The sequence below is a fragment of the Geospiza fortis genome, unplaced genomic scaffold (genome assembly GCF_000277835.1).
Source record: "Geospiza fortis unplaced genomic scaffold, GeoFor_1.0 scaffold321, whole genome shotgun sequence".
Lineage (NCBI taxonomy): Eukaryota > Metazoa > Chordata > Aves > Passeriformes > Thraupidae > Geospiza > Geospiza fortis.
In genome coordinates this window covers 35,149-56,940 of record NW_005054839.1, presented here as the reverse complement: position 1 = coordinate 56,940, position 21,792 = coordinate 35,149, and the positions used below count along the sequence as shown (strand labels likewise).

Here is a 21,792-nt window from a genome sequence, read left to right as displayed (position 1 = left end):
GGCTCCAGGCAGGGTTGTGTTTGTCTTTCAAACAAGTCGCATTTGGAGAAGCCCCGGGTGAAGAACTCCCGAGCGACAGCTCTGGGCTCGCCAGGGATGTTCTTTTTGCGGCAACCATCTTCCTTGTCTCAGCTGAAATGACACCGGGCCAGGAGAGCTGCTGCAGCCCTCCCTGGCCAAACCTCCCTGCTTATTTTCCTCGGTATTGCGATGAAAGGTTCCCTAATGTCTTTACAAATAATTTGATGGGTGTTAACGTCTTTGAAATGGATCCTAATGTCTCTACTGTGATTTTCAAGCAGCAGGTTCCTTGCAGAGCCCAGACAGCTTGGCTGCAAAGATAGACAAGGGTCTGCAGAAGGCTGAAGTTCTGAACTTTGGGATAAAACAGTAGGTTCAGTATGGGATATGTGGTAGGCACTTCGGGAAGGCTGCACCTTCCCAATACCTCAGCCAGTGGGGATAGGAAAAGGGCGTCGTGCGGCCAGGAGTTTGGGATTAAAGGGTGGCTGAGTCCTCTGAAACCCCGAGAGAGAAAACCCCACAGGCGTGTGCCCCGGTGGACTCTCCATTCCAATAAAGCTGAAGTACTGCTCTGTCTCCTTTTTGGACGTAAACCTCTGTTGTTTGTGGAGTTTTCCAACATTTTTCAGGTTGTCTGTAAAACTGCAACAGACATGGAGGAAGAACAAGTACAGGGAGGCAGAGAGTGCAGAGCAGGTAAGGGCAGGGAGCAGATGCCAGTTCTGCTCCTCTGCCTGCACCACTTGCTCTTCCTCATCTCTCCAAATCCTTCCCTTCTGTGGCAGTTTCCAGGGCTTGCTTGAGCTCAGCGAAGCTGAATTGCTGTTAGTTCAATACATCAGGGACGTCCTTACTGACAAAGAAGAATTGTAGAAACAAATGCAGAAAGAGAGCACAGAGGTCTCCCAGGAAGAGATACAATGTGAAGAACGTGAGTGAGGGGAAGAGAACCAATGCCAACGCTTCTTCTCCAGCTCCTGCACCTATATAGGAATTGCTGAAACTTTCCTTTGATTCTAATCCCTGTCTACTTCCTTGGATCCCAGTTTTTGCCTAGGAGGCTATTTCCTTACTCATATTTAAAGAAATATGAATTTAAAGAAATATGACTCTCATTGAATATTACTTCTTTCACGGTTCTTTCCTTGGAGGTTATTTCCTAATAAATGCTATTTTTGTGCATCCAGAGTGTCCTGTGAGCGGGAAGAAGTATCTGTGTATGTTCAGGGCTGTGCATGTGTTTTTGTGTGTATGTGTGTGTGCTCGTGTGTCTGGTGCCAGAAGCAGGACTCACATTTGACCTGGCAAGGATTAAAACCCCGGGGTGGAACTGGTGGATCAAACCCCACTGACTATGAAAACCCTATTGAACTAAAATTTTCCTTGTTACTCCCCTTTTTGCTGATGTATTTGTAAAAGCAGTTTCTCTTCTCTCTTGCTGAGCTGTTTAGCCTGAACAAAAGGAGGCTCAGGGGGGACCTTCAGGCTCTCCCTGACATGAGGGGTAGCCTGGAGGGCAGTCAGGCTCTCCTCTCAGAGAACGGGGACAGGAGGAGAGAAAATGGCCTTGAGTTGTGCCAGAGAGGTTTAGGTTGGGCTTTAGGAAGAATTTCTTCAAAGAGAGGAGGATTAAACATTGGTATAGACTGCCCAAGTGGTGGAGTCACTGTCTGAGGAGGTGCTTGAGACATGGCTGGCTGTGGCACTCAGTGCTCTGGGCTGGGGGACGAAGTAGGGATTGTGGGGGTACCAGTTGTTGGTTTTTCTGGGTCTGGATTGAAGGCACTTGAGACAGTAATTAATGTTTGGATTCAGGTGTTTATTATTTCTTATCAGTAAAACAGTCTCACTACTGTGAGTTCAGCAGCTTTTCATTAGAAGGCACAAAATGGCCAACAATCTCTTGTTCCAAGGTCTTTTAAGACTAAACTATCCAATTAAGAACTGACACCAAGATTATTTTCCATTTTAACTCAATAACTGATCCCAAAGGGCCCCTAATGAGGACTTTTCTGTCCAATTGCAAAATGCCACCCAAACCCATGAAAAAGAAGGAAGAAGAAGCATGAAGAAGAAACCTAGGACGATACCCTGTGCCCTCCATCTCGCTTCCATCCACTACACACTAAAAATCCCAAAACCTCAATTTCTCACCAAGTGATACACCTACACTGCTCTCTATAATCTATTTCACACTTTTGTGGATTCCAGTCTATCTTGAAGTCTGGGAAACTTTCTCCATGAATGAGGGTCACAGTCAGTGCTCCCCTGGGGGTCAGGGCACCCCAGAGCAGACAGGGAAATATTCCCTGTGGTGTTCTGGGTTTCCACAGAGATGGGCACAGGTTGGACTCAATGATCTGGGAGGGCATTTCTGACCTCACTGACTCTGTGATTCTGTTACCACGACTGGAGCCAGCCCTGCCCCAACTGCTCACTCCTCTGCCAGGGCCTCCCCACCCTCACAGGGAATTCCTTCCCAATATCCTGGGGAAGCCACTCCCCCTTGTCCTGTCCCTCTGTCCCTTGTCCCAAATCTCTCTCCTCTCCTGGAGCCCCTTTAGGCCCTGATGGGGTTCTGAGCTCTCCCTGGAGCTTCTCCTCTCCAGGTGAGCACACCCAGCTCTCCCAGCCTGGCTCCAGAGGGGCTCCAGCCCTCAGAGCCGCTCCATGGCCTCCTCTGGATTCATACCAGCAGCTCCAGGTCCTTCCTGTGTTGGGGACCCCAGGACTGGAGGCAGCTCTTCAGGTGGGGTCTCACCTGAGCAGGGCAGAATTCCCTCCTCATCCTCTGGTCACACTGCTGGGGATGGTGATAACTTCATATTTTGATGCATTTATAAGTCAATAGAATATGGAAATTGCCCCAGCAGGGATTTACCTTCACAGAGGCCAGGTTCCCTGGTCACTCCCTTATGAATCACCACATCTTCCCACTTGGAGTTCCCCAGGTTCTGTGTCCACACACTGGATTTTGCTTTACCTTTGCCTTTGTGGTTCAAGCTCAGCCAGGGCCAGGTGGTTTCTCCTGTAGCAAATCACCCATTTGCTCTCTATTTTGTTAAACAGGCTACATTTCTCTCATTTCAGGAGGGATCCCACATCATTCCTGTGGCTTATCCTTGAGCTTTTCTTTTTGCAAAGCAAGGTCAAAATACCTGGGCAGAAGTTTGTTATGAAATAAGACACCCCCGTCCCTTCATGATTTGGTGAGCTTGGTGTCCCTTCCCATTGCTTGAGCTGCCTCAGATGGTTATTCATTACCAGGTTACAAAATCTCATTTCATTTAATGGAAAACATGTTTGAAAGTAGAAAGAACCTTTGTTTTACGTAATGTTAATGCTCCAACTACTTGGGGTTCAACACATGTGGTTCACAAGCCTCTTGTGGCTCAACACATTTATTACAAGGCTTTTTTTTTTTTTCTTAGAGGAATACTTTTCTAGTGCCTGTGCAGATGAGTCCCACAGCTACTCCTGCTGGTAAGACACCTTCCACCTCCAGTTTTCTCAGAGCAGCTCTGGGCTTTACGTGGGCTCCTGCAGGGAGGGTTCATTCCTTTTGTTGTTCTGGAAGTGCTGCACACATCTGATACTCTGTCTAAATAATCCTGCAGCTCTGCTGGTTCCAGATATAGCTGACCTCAATAAGTTGACAAGAAAACACATCCTTTCCAAAACCATCATTTCTTTTTTGGGGCTTAATTTTAGTAGCATTTAGGTTTATTGCCCATTTCTGTTGCTGTTACATATTTGGAGGGGAAGCAGACATTGGATGTGACGCACATGGTGTCTCATAACATTAAACTTTCATCCCTAATAAAACACTGCAAAACTTTCAGAAACGATGAAGACAGAGCTGCTTTAATTCAGTGGCATCATTAAAACTGAGATCAAACAAAACTTCTTCTTTGAGGTCAAACTGTTCCAAAGACAATTCATTGGCCTGGGAGAGAAATCAAGTGTAAATTCCTCTCTACAACATGTTTTAGTTTCATCTCTATGCACATATTTTTGTCATATATAAGGGGCAGCTTCCCCAGAATTTACCACTTGGGAATGTTTCTGCTTTGGAAGGACTGACTGACATCACGAGGCAATGAGCCAGAAGGACACACAGCCACTCTCATCCTGAGCAAGTCCTTCCAAATCCCGTCTGTTCCCCTTTCCATCGGGCTGGACAGTGCCTTGTGGAGGGTGGGTTCTGAATTCCCTCCCACCCTGTCCCAAGGGAAGTGAGCAGGCAGGGAGCTGAGGGATGGTTCTGCAGGAACAGAGCTTTCTGTTTGACTGTGCTGTTCCCTTCCCTTGGGGGCAGTACTGGCCAGGTCAGCTCTCTGTGGCTTTGGAAGGGGCTGGAGAGCAGGGCCTGCAAGTGAGAGTGTGGGGAGACAGCAAACTAGCAGAAATTACATCTTCTCAACAAAAAATCTGATACTATTGGTTGTGTCACACCCCAAAATACTCCAGTTTTGCTGCTGCTCTTCAGTAAGGATCCGTGCCCAGGGACAGCAGCTGACTCAAGGTCACCACAGGGAATAGGGTGTCACAAGGGTGGGCAGACACTGCTCCAGGCAACTGCAGGAGCAGTCAGAATATCCTGAGTGGGAGGGACCCCCAAAGATCATCCAGTCCCGCCCCTGGCCCTGCACAGACACCCCAACAATCCCACCCTGGGCATCCCTGGGAGCTCTGGCAGCCTGGGGACTGGGACCATTCCTTGGGGAGCCTGGGCAGTGCCCAGGGCTGGCTCATGGCAGGAGCAGCTCCAGAGAAGCCAAAGCCACCCTGGACTTGGCTCCTTCCAAGCAGACAAGGAAATGCAAACCCTCCTTTTAGTGGGACAAATGGAAGCACATTAGGGTCTCAGGAAATGGCACCACAAAGACAAGCACTGATGGAGCTGAGCGCTGGGAATGAGTTAAAACAACCGAGGGGATTTGGGGACACCTCTGTGTGCCCTCACTTCAGCTGCTTCAATAAGAAAGCATGACCCTGCAGGGCCAGGGCTTCCCTTGCTGTCAGCTTTTCCCACTTTGCCATGAGGTTTGTGGTGAGAAGTGTCTGTACCTGCTGAGGTGAGTGGGCTCTGGCACAAAACTGAGCCTCCCCAGGGAAGCTGTGGAGTTCCCAAATGCGGTGACAGGAAAATCCTCTGCTCAGGGCTTGTGCCAAGGCTGGCACCAGCACCCACCTCGTGAGCACCAGCAACCAAGACCACCTTGGACTCAGCACCTTCCAAATTCACCCCCCAGCCCCACCCTCCTCAGACCCCAAATCCACTTTCCCAGCCCCAAATCTGCTGCTCAGTCCCAAATCTACCCCCGAATCCCTCCCAAGCCACAAATTCACTCCCCTCAGTCCCAACTCTGCCTCAACCCTAAATCCAAGCCCTAATTCATCCTTCCAGCCCCAAATTCACCCCAGCCCCAAATTGCTGTTCGGCTCCAAATCCACTCCCCAATCTCCCCTCACAGCCCCAAATCCTTATTCTCTAGCTCCAAATCCACCACCCAGTCCCAAATCTACCCCTAAATCTCCCTCAAAGCCACAAATCCACCTCCCTCAACCTCAATTGTGCTCCATCCTGTAGCTCCAAGTCTATCCCCAAATCCAACCTCCCAGCCCCAAATCCTCATCCCCCGCTCCCAACTCCACTCCAAATTCCCCCCAGCTCCAAATTCAAGCAAGTTCTCAGACCTAAATCCCCCCCTCCCCAGCCCCAAATCCTCATCCTCCAACCCAAAATACACCTCCCAGCACCAAATCCTCACCCCCCAGCCCCAAATTGCACCTCCTCATGTGGCATCTCGCCCCTCCCAGCTCCCTGAACATCCCATATGCCCTCCAAAATCCAGACTCATGCCCCCCAAAAGCCAGACTCGTGTCCCCAAAATCCAGATTCGTGCCCCCCAGAATCCAGATTCGTGCCCCCCAAAAGCCAGATTCGTGCCCCCCAAAAGCCAGATTCGTGCCCCCAAAAGCCAGACTTGTGTCCCCCAAAAGCCAGACTCGTGTCCCCAAAATCCAGACTCGTGCCCCCCCAAAAGCCAGACTCGTGTCGGCAGTAGCGGGGTTTATTCTCCGGTTTCTTCTCCCAGGAGCGGGGCGGGCTCAGAGGGCGCAGTTCCCCTCTCCGTAGCGCCGGCACCTCATCACCTTCAGGTAGGTCTCCACCTTGTGCAGGTCCTTTTTGAAGCACGACAGCAGCCCGTAGTTCTTGACCAGCGCGTCCTCGCCGCGCAGGTGGAGCTCGAATTTCTCGTAGGTGGGTTTGAGCACCTGCAGACCCCGCGGGCTCCGCTCCTCCAGCTCCTGTGGGACAACGGGGACATTCCGGGAGAGGCGGGGCCGGACAGGGCCGTCTCCCAGGGACAAATCTCCTGCCGAGCTCTGGGACAGGTCAGGGGGATTGCCCCCCGCTCTTAAATGGGATTTCAGATGTGGTTTTGGGCGTGCGTGCGGCAGAACGCGCAGGTGGAGGTGGTGCCGCGGGGTGATGGCGCGCTGAGCGTGCCAGTGACACACACGGGGAAGCAGGAGTGTCCTGGGGGGGGGCTTAAAATAAAGGCAAAATCACAGAGAAATACTGCAGCCCCTCCAGCCAAAGGGATGGGGAACTGCACAAATAATTCTCTCTTCCCCCACTTTCCCAAAGCTCTAATCCAGCCCCACATCTCCGTCTGGAGATCTGTACTGAGCCACTCCCCTGCTGTGCTCAGCATCAGAATGGTTTTGGTGAAGTAAAAAGTGTCATCAATTGGTGAAAAAGGAATATTTGTGTCATTTCAGTGTGTGGCTTCCCAATGCCCAAACACACATAGAATGCAGAGCAAAATCTGCAGTGGCCCTGATTCCTTTGCCTCCTTACTCCAGCACAGAAGCTCTGTGTGTGCTCACAGGGCCTGGCTTGCAGAGTTATTTAACTGCTAGAAGATGTAAATAACGGCCCAGACTCATTTCTCACAGCTACAGCTTCAGGGTGATGCTTGCAGATAAACTTACAGAATAAGCATAACTAAAGGGTGTCCTGGCAGATAATGGGCAAGTTAATTTAAAACAACAAACCCAAAATTAAGAAGACCTTAAAGGGGCTTAAAAGAGAGGGAGAGTGACAAGGGGGAATGGTATTAACTAAAGGAGAAGACTTTCAGGTTAAGTCTTAGGAAGAAATTCCTCTCTGGGAGGGTGGGCAGGCCCTGGCACAGGGTGCCCAGAGCAGCTGGGGCTGCTCCTGCATCCCTGGCAGTGTCCAAGGCCAGGCTGGATGGGGCTTGGAACAACCTGGGATAGTGGAAGGTGTCCCTGCCTATGGCAGGGGGGAAACTGGATGGGCTTTAAGGTCACTTCCCACCCAAACCTTTCTGGGATTCTCTGACAAGATCTTCCTTGGAGGGAACCCCCTCCAGCTCTCAGCTTGGAGTGTTGTATTAATGGAAGAGGAAACACCAGAGCAAGTCCTTCCCTGCATAAAAATGTGTTTATAAGATGTTGTGAGGTTTCAAACCTTGCAAAATTTGCCTGTTTCAAAGTACTTTGCCTGGAGATGTAACAAACATTGTGCTGCTGTTTGTCTGATGTTGGGAATTCTTTGGTGCTGGGTTTGGAAAGATTTTGGATTGGAATGTTGTGATTCCTGGTGGAATCTGCTCCCTGAGGGGTGGTGGTAATACCTGTCCTATGTTCTTACCCTCCTCAGTAGTGGGACCTGTGCACTGGGGGTCGTGATCTTGTTATCTAAAGGGAAACAAAGTCCAAAGGATGTGGAATTCAGGGAGATTTCTCATGGTCTGTGGATCCCTGAGAGTGCCCCATGCCTGGAAGATCTCTGTTATTCCTCAGTCATGCTGGGACTTACCCTCATCAGAGCTTGTATCCCTTCTTCCAGGTCCTTTAGCTTTTCATACACCCTGTCTGAGGTGCCAAAAACCAAGTTGTTTGTGAACACCTTGCTCAGGTACTGCACTGGGGTCAGCCAGGACTGGATGAGAACCAGGGAAAACCGGAGAAGCTCCATGTCCTGAAATTGAGGCAGGAAAGGGTCAAAGCTGAGTGAGTGTGGTGTTTGGTGGAGTGTCCTGCTCCCACTGGAACAGCTCCCTCTGGAGCAGCCTGGAGTGACCCAGAGAGGGACCCTGCTCGTGCAGCTCCAGTTTGCAGGCTGAGGGCACCACACAGCCCCAGGTCCTGTGCAGACAGCAGTGTTCTCATGCTGGAGCTGGGAATATGATTTATAGTGTAACCCAGAAGAGTCTGCAGGGTTTAAACAGCAAAGAAGAGAGAGGGGGTGAAAACACCAAAGGTTTCACAGGTGGACATCCTCTGATCCTGCAGTGGGGACTCCACAGTCAGGTCTGTGCCTGCCCCAGGTCAGAACTCACCGATTTCTGCTGGGCATCCTCCTTCCCCGTGGGAGCAGGGATGGTTTCTGAGTAGCAGTAGGCTACCTGGGAGTTTTTGTTGGTGTGCCTTTGGTCCTCTGGGATGTAGCTGCGTTCCTGTGGAGACATCCCAGATACACTCAGGTCTGCTGCCCGTGGGCTGGAGAAGAGCACAGAGAATTCCTGAGCTGTCCTGCACGATTCCTCTTTGCAAGGAATGAATGGGAGGCAGGAGGTGCCTCTGGACAGGGTGGGAAACAGGAGTTTGTGTGTTGGCACAAGAGCTGCCCTGAAGGTCTCCCTCTCCCTAGGGCAAGGTGCTGCTCTTCAGTAAGGGCCTGCTGTGCCTGTGGGCAGCAGGTGACTCAGTGTCACCAGTGGGAGCAGGGTGTCACAAGGGTGGGCAGACACTGCTCCAGGCAACCTGCAGGAGGAGGAGAACAGAACACACCTGGGACAGGTTCTCCCAAGGAGGAGATGATCCCCAGGGACAGCCTGGGCCAAAGGGACAGCCCATGCCAGCTCCTGCGTAGCAGCAGACACTTGCTGGATTTAAGCACTCAGACCCTCCCAGGGACAAAGGTGACAGGGAAATCCTGTAAAATATCTGTGCCACCTCCCAGCTACCCCTGTGCAGGGGATCTGGACACAGGTGGAAATGGCCCCAAAGAGGCATCAGAGAGGGGACAGAGAGGTGACAGTGTCCAGGTGGGTGGGACACAACCTGCCCTATCCTGTTAAGGTTCCTTCTTCTCCCTGAGAGCTGGCAAAGACACCAAGAGCTGGGAATTCTCTGGGAAGTTTTACAGTCCCGGAGCCATCCAGGAAGCACAGGGAGATGCCCTCAGGCCACAGCACTCACAAACTCCTTGTAGGTCTCAGCAGCCAGGAGGTGAAGGTGCTGAGCCCTCAGCACAGCGTTGGCAAACAGGCTGGACAGGGGCATGGCCGGGAAGGTGGCAGCTGCCTGTGGCCACTGCAGTCCCAGGGCAATCACAGCAATGGCCAGAGGAGAGAGCCAGGACCCTGCAAAGTGGAGAGGAAGATGTTGGGAGTCCTTGGGACTGTGCTGAGGAGGAGGTGGCACCTGGGAATTCATTCCCAGCCTGTTCTGCCTGTGCTGGATCCATGCTCACCTTTCGTGGTGCCTTGTTGGACACTGGGTGGGCTCAGCCCTCCCCAAAATGGAGGGAGACCCTTTCACTGGACCTGCCCTTGGGGCTGGGGCTGCTCCCAGTGAGACCAGCAGTGTCTTTCTGGCTGGAATTGTGGTTGCTCCATGAAAATTAAGGGGTGTCCCTGTGGTTTTCCCTGACATACTCATGTTTTCCCCTAGGCCTTGTCCCTGCCCTCACTGGGACAAGAGCTGGTGGCATCACCTGTGCTGTGACCAGCTGCTTTTGGTCCCTGGGTCACACCTTTAGGATTTGGTGATCTTGGTCAAGCCTAAAGGTTTTCAGCCCATGACATCCAACACAAATGTCCACCTGTGCTCACGCAGACCATAAAGCTCATCTGAAACAAAGACCCTTAGGAGGAGGAATGCCCTGGAGCCTGTAGGACTTGGACATTATTAGACATCATCCTCATCCCTGTCTGAGGTTTGGAATATGAGTTTTATTATCCCTGCCAACATTTATGGTAATAGTAACTATTACAGCTGGCTTGATCTTGTTCTTTAAGCTTACAACACTCTCCTTGCCCACTTTAGGTTAAAGATTAATTAGTGGATTAGAGTCACACTTCAGGGAAAGGTTTTCTTTTTCATAGATTTAGAAATTGACATATTTTAATTTAGGAATGGTAAGAAGTGTGTGTAGCCCACCACAGAACCACCCCATCATCATTATCTCCTGTCACCCTACACACCCAGCACTGGAAATCCTTTAAAACTGAAATAAAATGTACCTGGAGCCATTTCTGGTGGTGAGTTGCTCAGGTGTGGCTTGGGAATGTTTCCTTCTTTCACCTGGTGAAGGAAACTGTGGAGCCCCCCCCCTTATATAGCAGGGGGTCTGTTTAAAATGGATCTGCGTGTCCATGATCACAACAACAGCTCTGCACCTTCCCCCTGCATAAATGCATAAGTGTTCATGGTGGTGCTACCTCATCCCAGGCGTTTTCACAGATGTGCAGCTTGGGAGCTTTGTTTGCCTCAGGATGAGACCAGTGCTCCATGATTTCGCCATATTCTCCTGTTTATTGCAATGAAAGGTTTCCTCATCACAGCAAGACCCAAATCAGATCGTGGTGGGATTGGTTGTGTCCTCCTGATGTTCCTGCTTGGCTCTGCCACCTTGGCCTACAGGGCTGACCACCCTGGGACATTTCTGGCTTAAAGCAAGTGGCAAGCGGCACCAGGAGAGGTTTTGGTTGGATCTTAAGGAAAAGTTCTTCCTGAAAGGGCTGTCCAGCCCTGGCACAGCCGCCGAGGGCAGTGGTGGAGTCCCCATCCCTGGAGGGATTTAATGCTTTGTGGCAGCTGGGGACATGGGTTAGTGGTGGCCTTGGCAGTGCTGGAGGAATGGACTGATGATCTTAGAAACATTTCCAGCCTAAAAGATTCGTAATTCTGTGATGTTTTCCTCTCTATTGTTTGTGGGGATAGAGCTGGTTGGATATTGTCAGACGAATCCTATTTCTGCCAAGGAATTGCTTCCAATTTCTCCCAAAATGTCAAAAGTTCAACAAACACTTTTGCTGAGCTGGTTTGTCACGGTTGAGACAAGGAGCTGTCCCGACCCGGTGCTGGTTTGGATTCCAGCCTGCCCACTGCAAATCCAGAGCTCTGAGAACTTTCTCTGATCCCCAGCTGGTCAAGGCTGTGGGAAAACCTGCCTGAGATGCAAATGTGAAACAACACTGTGGGATTAAGGAGAGGAATGGTGTGGAAAGGAGATAGGAGGGATGGGGAAGAGGAGATGGGGAAGGGAATCAGAGAATCATGGAGTGGTTTGGGTTGGAGGGGACCTTAAAGCCCATCCAGTGCCACCCCTGCCATGGCAGGGACACCTTCCACTGTCCCAGGGGGCTCCAAGCCCTGTCCAGCCTGGCCTTGAAGAAGAGAGGACACAGCCCACGCATCCCTGCTTTTGAGAAAAACAAGACAGAACCTGGGATGGGCAGCTCCAGGTGTATTTAAAGGACTTTTACTTCGCATTAAGCTCCAAACCAGACTGGTTTGGCCTTTGTCTGGTGTTCAGGGGATGTCCTGTATCCGGAGGTGATTTGGCTCACCCAGGCCCCAGTTTGCTGTGTGTGGCTCTGGTTTCCAAGCAGCAGCATCACCCCCGGAGCCGCTGGAGCTGCGGGAGGAGAGAGAGGAGAGCTGCTCGATAAACATGAGGGAGAGCGGGGCTGTTCCGAGAAGCCCCCGGGTGTTGCTGCTGGAGACACGGTGGTGTCACAGGGAAATGTCAGTCCCGGCAGCAGAGGGAACAGCGGGTCCTGCCGCTATCAGGTGTCCCGTCACCCCACAGCGGCAACATCTGGACGTGTTTTTATGTTTTCTACTCCAGCTCGTGTTTAAATCTGTCAGGGCTCAGCCCAGCCCAGCCCTGGATGACGCCACTGTGTCTCTGCAGCTCCCGCGTCCTGCGCAGCTCTGGGTCAGAGCCGCGCTAAACCCGCACGGTCCGGCACGGAGGGGCCGGGCTGAGCCGGGCCAAGCTCCCCCGGGCTGGCTTTGTCCCGGCACGGAACGCTCCCCCAGGCTGGCTTTGTCCCGGCACGGAACGCTCCGCTCCCCCAGGCTGGCTTTGTCCCCGCACGGAGCGCTCCCCCCGCTGGTTTTGTCCCGGCACGGAACGCTCCGCTCCCCCAGGCTGGCTTTGTCCCCGGCGCTGTCTCGCAGTAAATGAGGCAGAAGCGGCGCATGACGAGCGCCGGGCCGGGCAGAGCCGCGGTTGCATAAGCGGCTCCCAAACCTGACCCGGGCCAATTTCTGGCTCTGCAATTCCTGCATTCCCAACCCATCTAAAGCAGCGCCACACTCCATGATTTCCACATTCCTCGGAAAAGAAAAAATCCCTGCATTCTCTTCAGGATGGCTCCGTGTCCACCCACTTTTCCCCGAGCTTTTAAACAAGTGAAACAGCTTTTCCTGGGTGTGCTCCCGGGCTCCTGGTGATCCCCAGCGCGGGGAATCCTGACCGAGGAGCAGTCGCTAAGCCACAGCCCAGCTCTGCAGAAGGTTCGGGCTGTGGGGATTCTCTCTCCTAACTCACTGCTCCAAGGAGAAATTCTACGTCAGATTTATGGGGATTATTTGCTAGAGGAGGAACTGCTGGGTTTCACTGAACTCCTGTGAAAAGATGAGGCTGAACCCCCAGGTGCAGCTCCCCAGGCAACCCCACCTGTCTGCCTGAGCATCCCTATGGAAAACGGAATTTCCCTCCCTACTATTATCTGGAAGGAGGTTGTATCCAGATGGGGGTCAGTTTCTTCTCACAAGGACAAGAGGAAACAGCCTCAGGCTATGCCAGGGGAGGTTTAGATTGGATATTAGGGAAAATTCTTTTACTGGATGGGTTGTCCAGCCCTGGCAGTGGTAGAGTCCCCGTCCCTGGAAGGATTTAAAAGATGTGTGGATGTGGCACCTGGGGACAGGGGCTAGTGGTGGGGCACACAATGATCCTAGAGGGCTTTTCCAGCCTGTGTGATTCCATGATTCAATGACAGAAACCAGGACAAAATACAGAACCTGGGCTGTATAGACTGATATATTTATTTACATTAAATGTGTTTTAAACACAGACCACTCTCAATATAGAATGAAATGAACCCCAGGCATCTCCAGGCTCCTTAGAAACTACTCCAAGCATTTCAAATAAACCAACAACGCCACAGAAACATTTATTTACTTCTGCCATTTTAAAGGAGGCCAAAGCCCTGGGCCGAAGGAGCAGCAAAGCAGGACTGGGGTCACAAAAACTGCTTTTGACACAAGTGGTTCCTCACCAGGTGCAAACAGCAAATTTTCTACTTTTTTTTCTACTATTCTGTTCAGACACTTGAGTGAGTTGTTTACAGAGGCCTGAGGAATCTGAAACTGGGAAAGCCAGAAAAAACTTCCATCTTTCATTTAGAAACTGAAAACAAGGAATGGAGGGATGAGATCTGCTAGTCCTAAAATCCTGGCAAACATGGAAACCAGGAACAGCCAGTTCTTTTCTCTCCCTGTGAATGTTCCTTATTTTAATTAACGAATTTTAGAAGTAAAATATGCTTAAATAACTTATATATATATGTGGCAGAACTAATTTGGGGTAGTTTTATTTAACTAGTAAAAATCAATTCCAAAATACTGGTCTTTGTGCTGTTTAAACTGACTTCCAGTTTTCCACAGAGTTGCTTTACTGGTAAAGAACTGTCCTGTTACTTCTGAAAAGCATTTTTTGCTTAGAATTTTACCCTTCTCTGGCTGTTTTTGGGGTGCAGAGCAATTGCAGGAGCTGCTTGGAGCCCAAAATATCATGAAACACCAGGACAGAGAGGCCTTGGGCTCTGTGAGAGGGGATAGTTTGAGCCACAATGTCCTTGTCACCCTTGTCCAGCCAAGCCCCCATGCCCACTGTGCCCCCAGCCCTGGTTTGGGTGCCCAGCTGGCCCTGAGCCCACCACCCTCAGCTGTTGCTGCCATGCCAAGATAATTGAATGACAAACCCAATCTCCAGATGTTTTTTAGCTTCTCCTTCAAGCCCAGATCTAGCTGAGAGTGGAGCTGCTGGTCCTGTTCTCCTGCTCTGGATCCTGGTGATTCTCTTTGACCCATCCCAAGCTGATGTTTTGGCACTGTTGAGGTCCCCGTGGGTAGCCTCACATCTGCTCTTGGTTTTCCATCCCTGTCTGCCCTCTGGGTGAAGTCTGAAGAGGTGAAGTTTGGTTTCCAGCTAAGCTGGACCCAAAAAACTGCTCATTATTGCCAGGAAATCAGCACCAGGGTTATGGGACACCCCCGTAATGGACACAGCAGGATGGAGCAGGATGAGGATTCACCCATTACCTTTATTAGGACTTCAAAAGCAGTTGGAGGTTTGTGTCTCACAATTTACAGTTTTCCCAGATGTTCTGAGGTCACACATGTCCCTCACCGCGGGCATGACCTCGTGACAGGGGCCAGCTCTTGCTTGGGGAGCAGCAAGCCTTTGGGAGAGACCTTTCTCCCCAGCTCTTCCATAGTCTTTGGAGAAAAGGAGGTGCTTTTGGGGGCTCCTGCACCTCAGACCTCTGCCAGCTGGGCCTGTGGACACAGCCTTGGCTTTGGCAGCTGAAGAGTGGCCTGAAATTCACTTCTCACAACAGCCCCACGGTGCTGTTGGCAGTGTCCCTGCAGTGCCTGGTCCTGTCCTTCCCGGGGTGGTGGGGCTGGAGCAGAGCCCTCATTCCCAGTCCTTCCTTGGCACTGCCCAGGCTGGAGCTCGGTGCTGGGGCTGCCTGGGCTGTGTGACCAGTTTGCTGCTGGGGGATCACAGGTGGCTCCTAATTTCTACAGAGGCTTTAGGGGTCAGTCAGCAGGGTGGGGACAGTGACAGTGGGGTGGGGCAGCCTCGGAGACACAGCCCAGACATGTGAGCACCCCAGACAGGCTCCCAGCCCCGAGCTGTGCAGGTGTTGGCAGCCCGGGATCCGGGCAGAGCCGTGCTCCAGGGGATCTGTCCCCACGGGGGCTGGCAGGGTGCTGGCAGGGCCTGGCAGGGGGCACAGGACCCCTCACTCTTCACCTGGGTGCTCCCCCACCGTCCACTTGGCCTTCACGTCCCGGAAAGGAGTGATGTCCTCGTAGGTGGCCATCTGCTCCACCTCCAGCCCCTGCAGCAACAACAAGGAGGGTGGGACATGGCAGGAGGCTCCAGCCACGACACATCCCTTAGGATACCCGCTGGGGACCCTCCCAGGCTGCTCCCCCTGAGCCTGGAGCAGCTTCTGACAGGGACAGAGGATGGGCATGGTTGGGTGCTGGATGTTGGATGTGCACTGGGTGCTTCCATGGGCAGCTCAGCTCAGCTGATGTGTAATCTGGGAGGAAGGTGCCCTGATTTTCCTCCCAAGGAAGGTGCTACAAGGTGACCCCCAGCAGACACCCAGCAGGGGCACAACCCCCGTGTGAAGGCTCAGGTGATGTTAGGGAGGTTCTGCTATCATGAATTACCTCGTAGGTGTGGTCCTCCTCTGGGCTCTTCTTGTCTTCACCCTGTGGAGAGTCACAGGTTGGTGTCAGCACCCGCCAGGATCCCCTGTCCCCAGCCTTGCTCTCCCAGGCCAGGTCCCACCACTTCCACAGGCACATCCATGGAGTCCCCACACAGCATTTGAGATGGGTCTGTTCCCATTTCAGATATCCACGTTCCCACCCACAGCCCCAAACCCATCCCATGGCCAGGACTGGCCTGCCTGGGATGCACTGCAGGACACTGCTGTGAGCCCAGCTGGGGACATCCCCTCTGCTGGAGGCACTGTCACTTGCCTTATCTAGGAAGAGGAGGATGGGAATGCTGATGAAGATGACGAGCAGGATGGACTGGATGATGATGATGGCATCTTTCAGTGTGTTCCTGTTCTGGAACTGCTTGATGCTGCTGGTACCTGGGAGCAGCACACAGGGAGAGCCCAGGTCACCTCTGTGCCAGGCTGCAGGGGAGGGTTGAGCTCACCAAGGCCAGAGTGTGTCACCAAGGGGGCATGTGGGGACCAGGGTGACCTGTCCTCTGCATTGGGAGAGACCAGAGCACTGCAGCTGCCCCCAGCGTTGGCATCAGGGACCAGCTCTGGGATGGGACACCAGTCACCAGGAGCAGGAGAAATCTGATTTATTAGAGGAACATGTCCCTGGTTTTTGCAGGATGGCTATGCCAGGGCAGACCCGGGGAGGTTGTCCTGCTCCTTGGGGCGGGCAGTGAGGGATGGAACCTCTGGGGTGCCACAGAGCACCCACAGTTGGGTTGGAGAGGGTCCCACCAGCACAGGGAGAGGAGGAGGTGTGAGAGCACTATGGGGGGTTCACATGGAGGGGGAAATGGGAGAGTGTTGGGGAAGATGAAACAGGAAAGCCTTATAAATATGATTGTTTGGCAAAAGATTTTGAGCATATAGAAACTCTAAGTGAGATTGAAATGAAAGCAAGCTTTGAGATACTTTAGTTACTGAACAACTGGAAAACAATGGTGTGGCTGGCTGAAGGTGATCCCCTTTTGATGGAACAACACCCTCTGCTTGCAGACAGGCCCAAGGGTCAGAGCAGACCCTGCTAGCTTGGCAGAAGGGGCCCAAAGAGGAGTTTTTAGGGTTTGAAATGTAACACAGGATGGTAATGTAGTGATTCTTATAGGCTGTATGTAAATGCTATAGGATTTGTATCTTGTACTAGATTGGTTAGTGAGAATTAGAATATTCAGCACAGAAGATTTATTGTATTGTAACAGAAACCTCACTCTTTTACCCTTTTACTCTCTTACCTTTTTTACTCCCTTATGCTCTTACCCTCTTACTCTCTCACCCTCTCATCCTCTCTCCCCCTCTCTTTACTGCTCTGAGCTGTGGCTGGCAGCTCCCAGCAGGGCCCTGCACCCAGGCCCTTTGCAATGAACCCCAAGTTCCTGACCTGGCTGCAGAGATCTCTCATCTCCATCCATCCTGGCCCTCCTACCCCCCGACGTTCTTACAGACTGGTGCCCAAACCGAGCTGCCACTCACTCACCCATGACTCGGAGCTCTGTCCCACACGAGTGCAGCTTCTCCTTCTGCACCAGGCCCTTCCTGTCACACACGTAGATCCCGTTGTCCTCGGAGCTGGTCCTGAGGAGGGTCAGGTTGATGGAGGTGTTTGTCCTCTCGACGTGGTACCTGGTCGTGTTCTGATCCAGCACAGAGAGGTCCTCCCTGTCCTCTGCTGTCTTGTACCACTGCATGACCTGGGGCTCCATGGAGTAGCACATGAAGTAGATGGGCATGTTCTTCTTGACGGCCACGTACCGCACGTTCTGGTGCACCGAGGGACACATCGGGCCATCTGCAGGGGACAAGGCTGTCACTGCCACCCATGAGACCCCCTGGCACCTCTCTAACAAAAAGCTTCCCGTTTTCATGCTGCTTTTGAGCATCCAGCTTGGTTTTGGTGAGTTATTCTCATCCCAGACCCCCAGGGAATGGTCCCAGCCCTGAGGCTGCCAGAGCTCCAGGAGGGTTTGGACAGCGCTGCCAGGGATGCCCAGGGTGGGATTGTTGGGGTGTCTGGGTAGGGCCAGGAGTGGGACTGGATGGTCCTTGGGGGTCCCTTCCAATCAGGATATTCTGTGATTCTATGAGATCTGAGACTTTTGTTGGAAGTCTGATTTTAATGGATGCCTCAGGTTTTAACTTTTATATTTTTCTGTGCTGCTTTAGTGTGAAGCCCAGTGGCTTTGGGGACCAAGGACAAATGATCCAAATCTCAGGCCCAAGAGCACAAACACTGTGGGCTGAAGAGAGAAAAACAAGCAGGATGGGACTGCATGGGCTGGAGCTGTAATTGGACAATTAACTCCAATATGCAAATGGAGCAGAACTTATAAAAGTGAGAGACCCTGTGATCAGTGGGACATTTTGTGACCATTTTGGGTTCACCTGGGGTGCAGCCCTGGCTGGCCTCTTGTGCTGCCCAAGGTGCATCCATTGAGGCCTTCCAATTAATAAACCTTTGTGGTATTCACATGCCCTCTGAACAGAGAGAAGCTGTGAGAGAAGTGGAGAAAAGAATGATCAAAACAATTCTTATCTCATTTGCTGCTCCTGTGTTTGTGAACATGTGGAATGTGTTGGAAGATTATTTACCTGAAGGGATTTGGTAATTGGATTCTGCTGAGGATTGTTTTGTTTCCTTGGCCAATCACGCAAAGCTGTGTCCTGACTGTTGGGAGCCAGTCACGAGTTTTCTTTAGTATTTTTCAGTAGTTAGAAATAAGTATGATATAGTATAGTATGTATCTCTTCAATATAGTTGTGATGTCATATAGTATAGTTTTAATAAAGGGAGAGTTCAGCATTCTGAAGCCTTGGAGTCAGATGCCAATCATTCCCAGATTTGGGCTTGCCCTGATATTCTTCAGCTCTGTCTAGTCTCTGTTCTAGGTCAGCCTTCACAAGACATCATAATGGAAACTCCAATTTTCTGTGGGAATACCTCTGCTGCAATATTTCTGTCCTGCTCCCACCCCTCTCTGTGCACATTTAGTTAATCCCAGCTCCAAAATTACAGCCTGTGGAATCCCAGCTGGTTTCTGTTTTTCTTCCACATTTTTTGGCCTTTTGCTTTATTTTGTAATATTTTTTGGCCATGCTTAGTCCCAGAGTGGTGACTTTAGTCTCAGAGTGGAGCGTGTTTGGGTTGCAGAGGTCACCCTTAGGACCCCATGGGTGGGAATGGCCAAGGACAGTGGCAGAAGTGCTGTGGCACATGGCCAGTGCTGGTCTCAGACTTGTCCATGCAGCAAATGCAGAGGGAAAACCTGTGGGTGCTCAGGAAAGACAAAGCAGATCTGGCTTTGCAGAGGGAGAGGAAGGAGCAGGATTGGGGATGGGCCATGGGGGATGTCACAGCCTGGGAATGGCCTTTGGGAGGGAAAAGCCCATGGGGGGTAGGACAGCAGCTCTGTGGGACAGGAGGACCCCGGGGACACACGGAGGGGAAGAGCCCAGCGGGTCTGGGGGTACCTGTGCTGTTCCCAGTGCTGTTCTTCTCTGCTGGGGTCCCACCTGCAAGACAGGAGAAGGGCCTGAGATCATGGCCAGGAGCCCACCAGGATGTCCCCAGAGGGATGGATGTGTCCTGTCCCTTCCTGCCCACTCTATAGGGGATAGAGCAACAACAGGACAGCAACTGCCTTCTGCTCAGAGGGCCTGGGGCAGCTCAGATTTGGGTAGAAACCCTTCGGTTTCCATCCTGTCTCCTGAAAGTTTTCCAGGTTGTTTTCTGGTTGATACCCCAGTGAAATCTGCTTTCTATGATGTCCCTGAGGCTGGGGCCTAACAGGAGGGCTCCAGATACTCCCAGCTCTGCATCCCCACTCCCCGAACCAACCAGAAACCCTTCCCTGCTGGGATTTCCTGGCTCAGAGCCCTGTGGTGGCCAGGGGTGTTCCCAGATCCTGTGGCCACACAGCCCCCCGGGACAAGGGCTGGTGCTGTGGGCCCTGCAGTGCAGGAAGCAGGGGGAGGTGGGGACCCCCCCAGCACCCACGGGTGCCCTTCCCACAGCTCCAGTGCCTCTGGGCTGGTTCCTCTTGCTGCAGCTGGGCAGGAAGCCCCAGCCCTGTTTACTGCCCCGCTTGAGTGCCCAGTTCCCTCCTCTCGATGGAGATTCACCAAACCCGGTGCAGGAGCTGGCACGAGGTGGGGCTGCAGCAGCTCCCTGCAGGGCAGCTGCCAACCTCCCCATCTCCAGAATGAGAAGAAGGAACAAAAAAAGAAGAAGAAAGGTTCAGTTCCCCAGTCTGAGCTCTGTGCCACCCTCCTGCAGACTCCTGGCTTGGGCAGGGGCTCCTCTCATTGCCCCAGAGCCCCTTCCAGGTCCCTGCTGCCCTGTCCATGTTCAGCACCAACACCTCTGCAGGCAAATCCTTCCTTCCTGCCCCATTCCATTTTGTTCCAGGCTGAGAGATGCCCTTTGTCCTGGCTGGGCACTGGCTGTGTCCCTGTCACCCGCAGTGCCACCAACCAAGGCTTTGCTCCCCAGGTTCTGTTGGTGTTTCTAAAGGAAGACCAGGCTGGTGCCTCACACCCCTCTGAGTCAGGAGTTCCACTGCAGCCACAGGTGGGCTGAGCTTCCCCTGTCCTCCCCCAAAATCATCATGAGAGCCACGTTCAAACCCTACAGCCTTGAATCCATGCTGGACTTATGTGGCCACCAGAGGAGCCCTTTAAATGCCCTTTGTCCCGTGGGGACACGTTTCCCTCTGAGGGTGAGATCTGCTGCAAGTTCTTGTAGCTGTCCCTGCACCAGGCAAGAGGAGCTGGAAGGGGACAGGAGCCACATCCTGGCTTTTGCTGCTGCTTCTCCAAGGGGAGCAGCACAGGCATGTTCACACAAACTCCACAAATCACCCCAAAAGCCTTTTTCATCCCATTTCTCCTCTGCTCCTGGGCACTGAACCCCACAGAGCAGAGGCCATAGCCTTGGCAATGTGCCAGCCCCATCCCCGGGCCTCGGAGAGTAATAAATGGTTAATAAACCTCAACCACCCTTCTTTCCTGCCACCTGCAGCCCCAGCCAGGCTGGCTCTGCACCCGCTCAGCCAAAGCCATGGGCCTGCCCCAGAATGTGACCTGCCTGCACACCCCACGGGAAGCAAAACACAAACCCCAGGCAGGCACTGGGCTCCCAGCCCTGTGTGCCCTCCTGGGCTCCCCGTGAGGCTCCCAGCACAGAACAGGACAGAGAGAGACCAGCACAAAGCTTAAAATTATTGCACTGAGAGGCAGAGCTGGGGGAAACCCCCAGCCGGGGACACAGCCCAGGGCAGTGTCCTGGCTCCTTGCTCTGAAGAGCAGAGCCCGTTTGGTGCCTACCTGTGAGCAGAGGCAGCAGCCAGAGGGGCACCGGGAGCCCTCGTGCCCGTCCCAGCCATACTTCAGTGCCCAGGGCAGGAAAACATCCAACCTGTGCTTCTGCAGAAACAGCGGCTGCTCCGCCACCCTGGCCCCAGGACCTAAAAATGGCAAAGCTGCTGCTCTGTGCACGGCCCCTTTCCTGCTCATGTAAATCCTCCCCGCCCGGGGACTTTCCCTCGGGGCTGGTTTTGAATGTGGTGCAGACGCTGGGGATCCTGTGAGCCTCGGGGCCCTGGGCACTGTCTATCCTTGTGTCCCTGGGCATTGTCCACTCTCATGTTCCTGTGCTTCATTCACCCTCCCATCCTGGGGCATTGTTTCTCTCCATGTCCCTGGGCATTGTCCATCTCTGTGTCCCTGGGCATTGTGCACTGTCCTGTCCCTGGGCACTGTCCATCTCCCTGTCCCTGGGCTTCATCGATCCTCCTGTTCCTGGGCTTCATCCACCCTTCTGTCCCTGGGCATTGTCCACTCCCTGTTCCTGGGCATTGTCTACTCCCTGTCCCTGGGCACTGTCCACCACCTGGCTCCCTGTGGTGCCAATATTCCCTGGGGGTGGCCAGGGCTGGCCCTGCAGCAGAGCTGGGGATGAGCCCATCTGCAAAGCAGGAGGTGCCAAACCTGGCTGAGCACGGGATGTGCCCAGGGAATGGGATGGGTGCTGCCTGGCCACATCTCTGGGGGACAGGACAGGATGGAGGTGATCCCCAGGGCTTCCCCCCAGCTCCACAGATCCCCCCAGGGTGTTTGGCCCTGAAGGGGATGGGCAGGGGTTGATGGTGGCCCAGAAGCCAAGAGCTGCAGC

At 52.8% G+C, this 21,792-nt stretch overlaps 2 protein-coding genes across 2 annotated transcripts; both read right to left on the bottom strand.

The window, feature by feature from the left end:
- Positions 1–6,087: 6,087 nt before the first annotated feature.
- LOC102045001 (somatotropin) lies at positions 6,088–10,359 on the bottom strand. The gene is made up of 5 exons (XM_005431233.1): positions 10,314–10,359; positions 9,268–9,431; positions 8,406–8,522; positions 7,883–8,044; positions 6,088–6,339 (listed from the first exon to the last, which is right to left on the bottom strand). The coding sequence occupies exons 1-5, from the start codon at positions 10,321–10,323 to the stop codon at positions 6,139–6,141; spliced, it is 654 nt and encodes a 217-aa protein (XP_005431290.1). The 5' UTR covers positions 10,324–10,359; the 3' UTR covers positions 6,088–6,138.
- A 4,757-nt stretch (positions 10,360–15,116) lies between these two features.
- CD79B (CD79b molecule) lies at positions 15,117–21,252 on the bottom strand. The gene is made up of 6 exons (XM_005431235.2): positions 20,946–21,252; positions 19,092–19,133; positions 17,101–17,412; positions 15,871–15,989; positions 15,556–15,597; positions 15,117–15,215 (listed from the first exon to the last, which is right to left on the bottom strand). Exons 1-6 carry the CDS (start codon positions 21,250–21,252, stop codon positions 15,117–15,119), a joined length of 921 nt encoding a protein of 306 aa, XP_005431292.2.
- Positions 21,253–21,792: the final 540 nt, after the last annotated feature.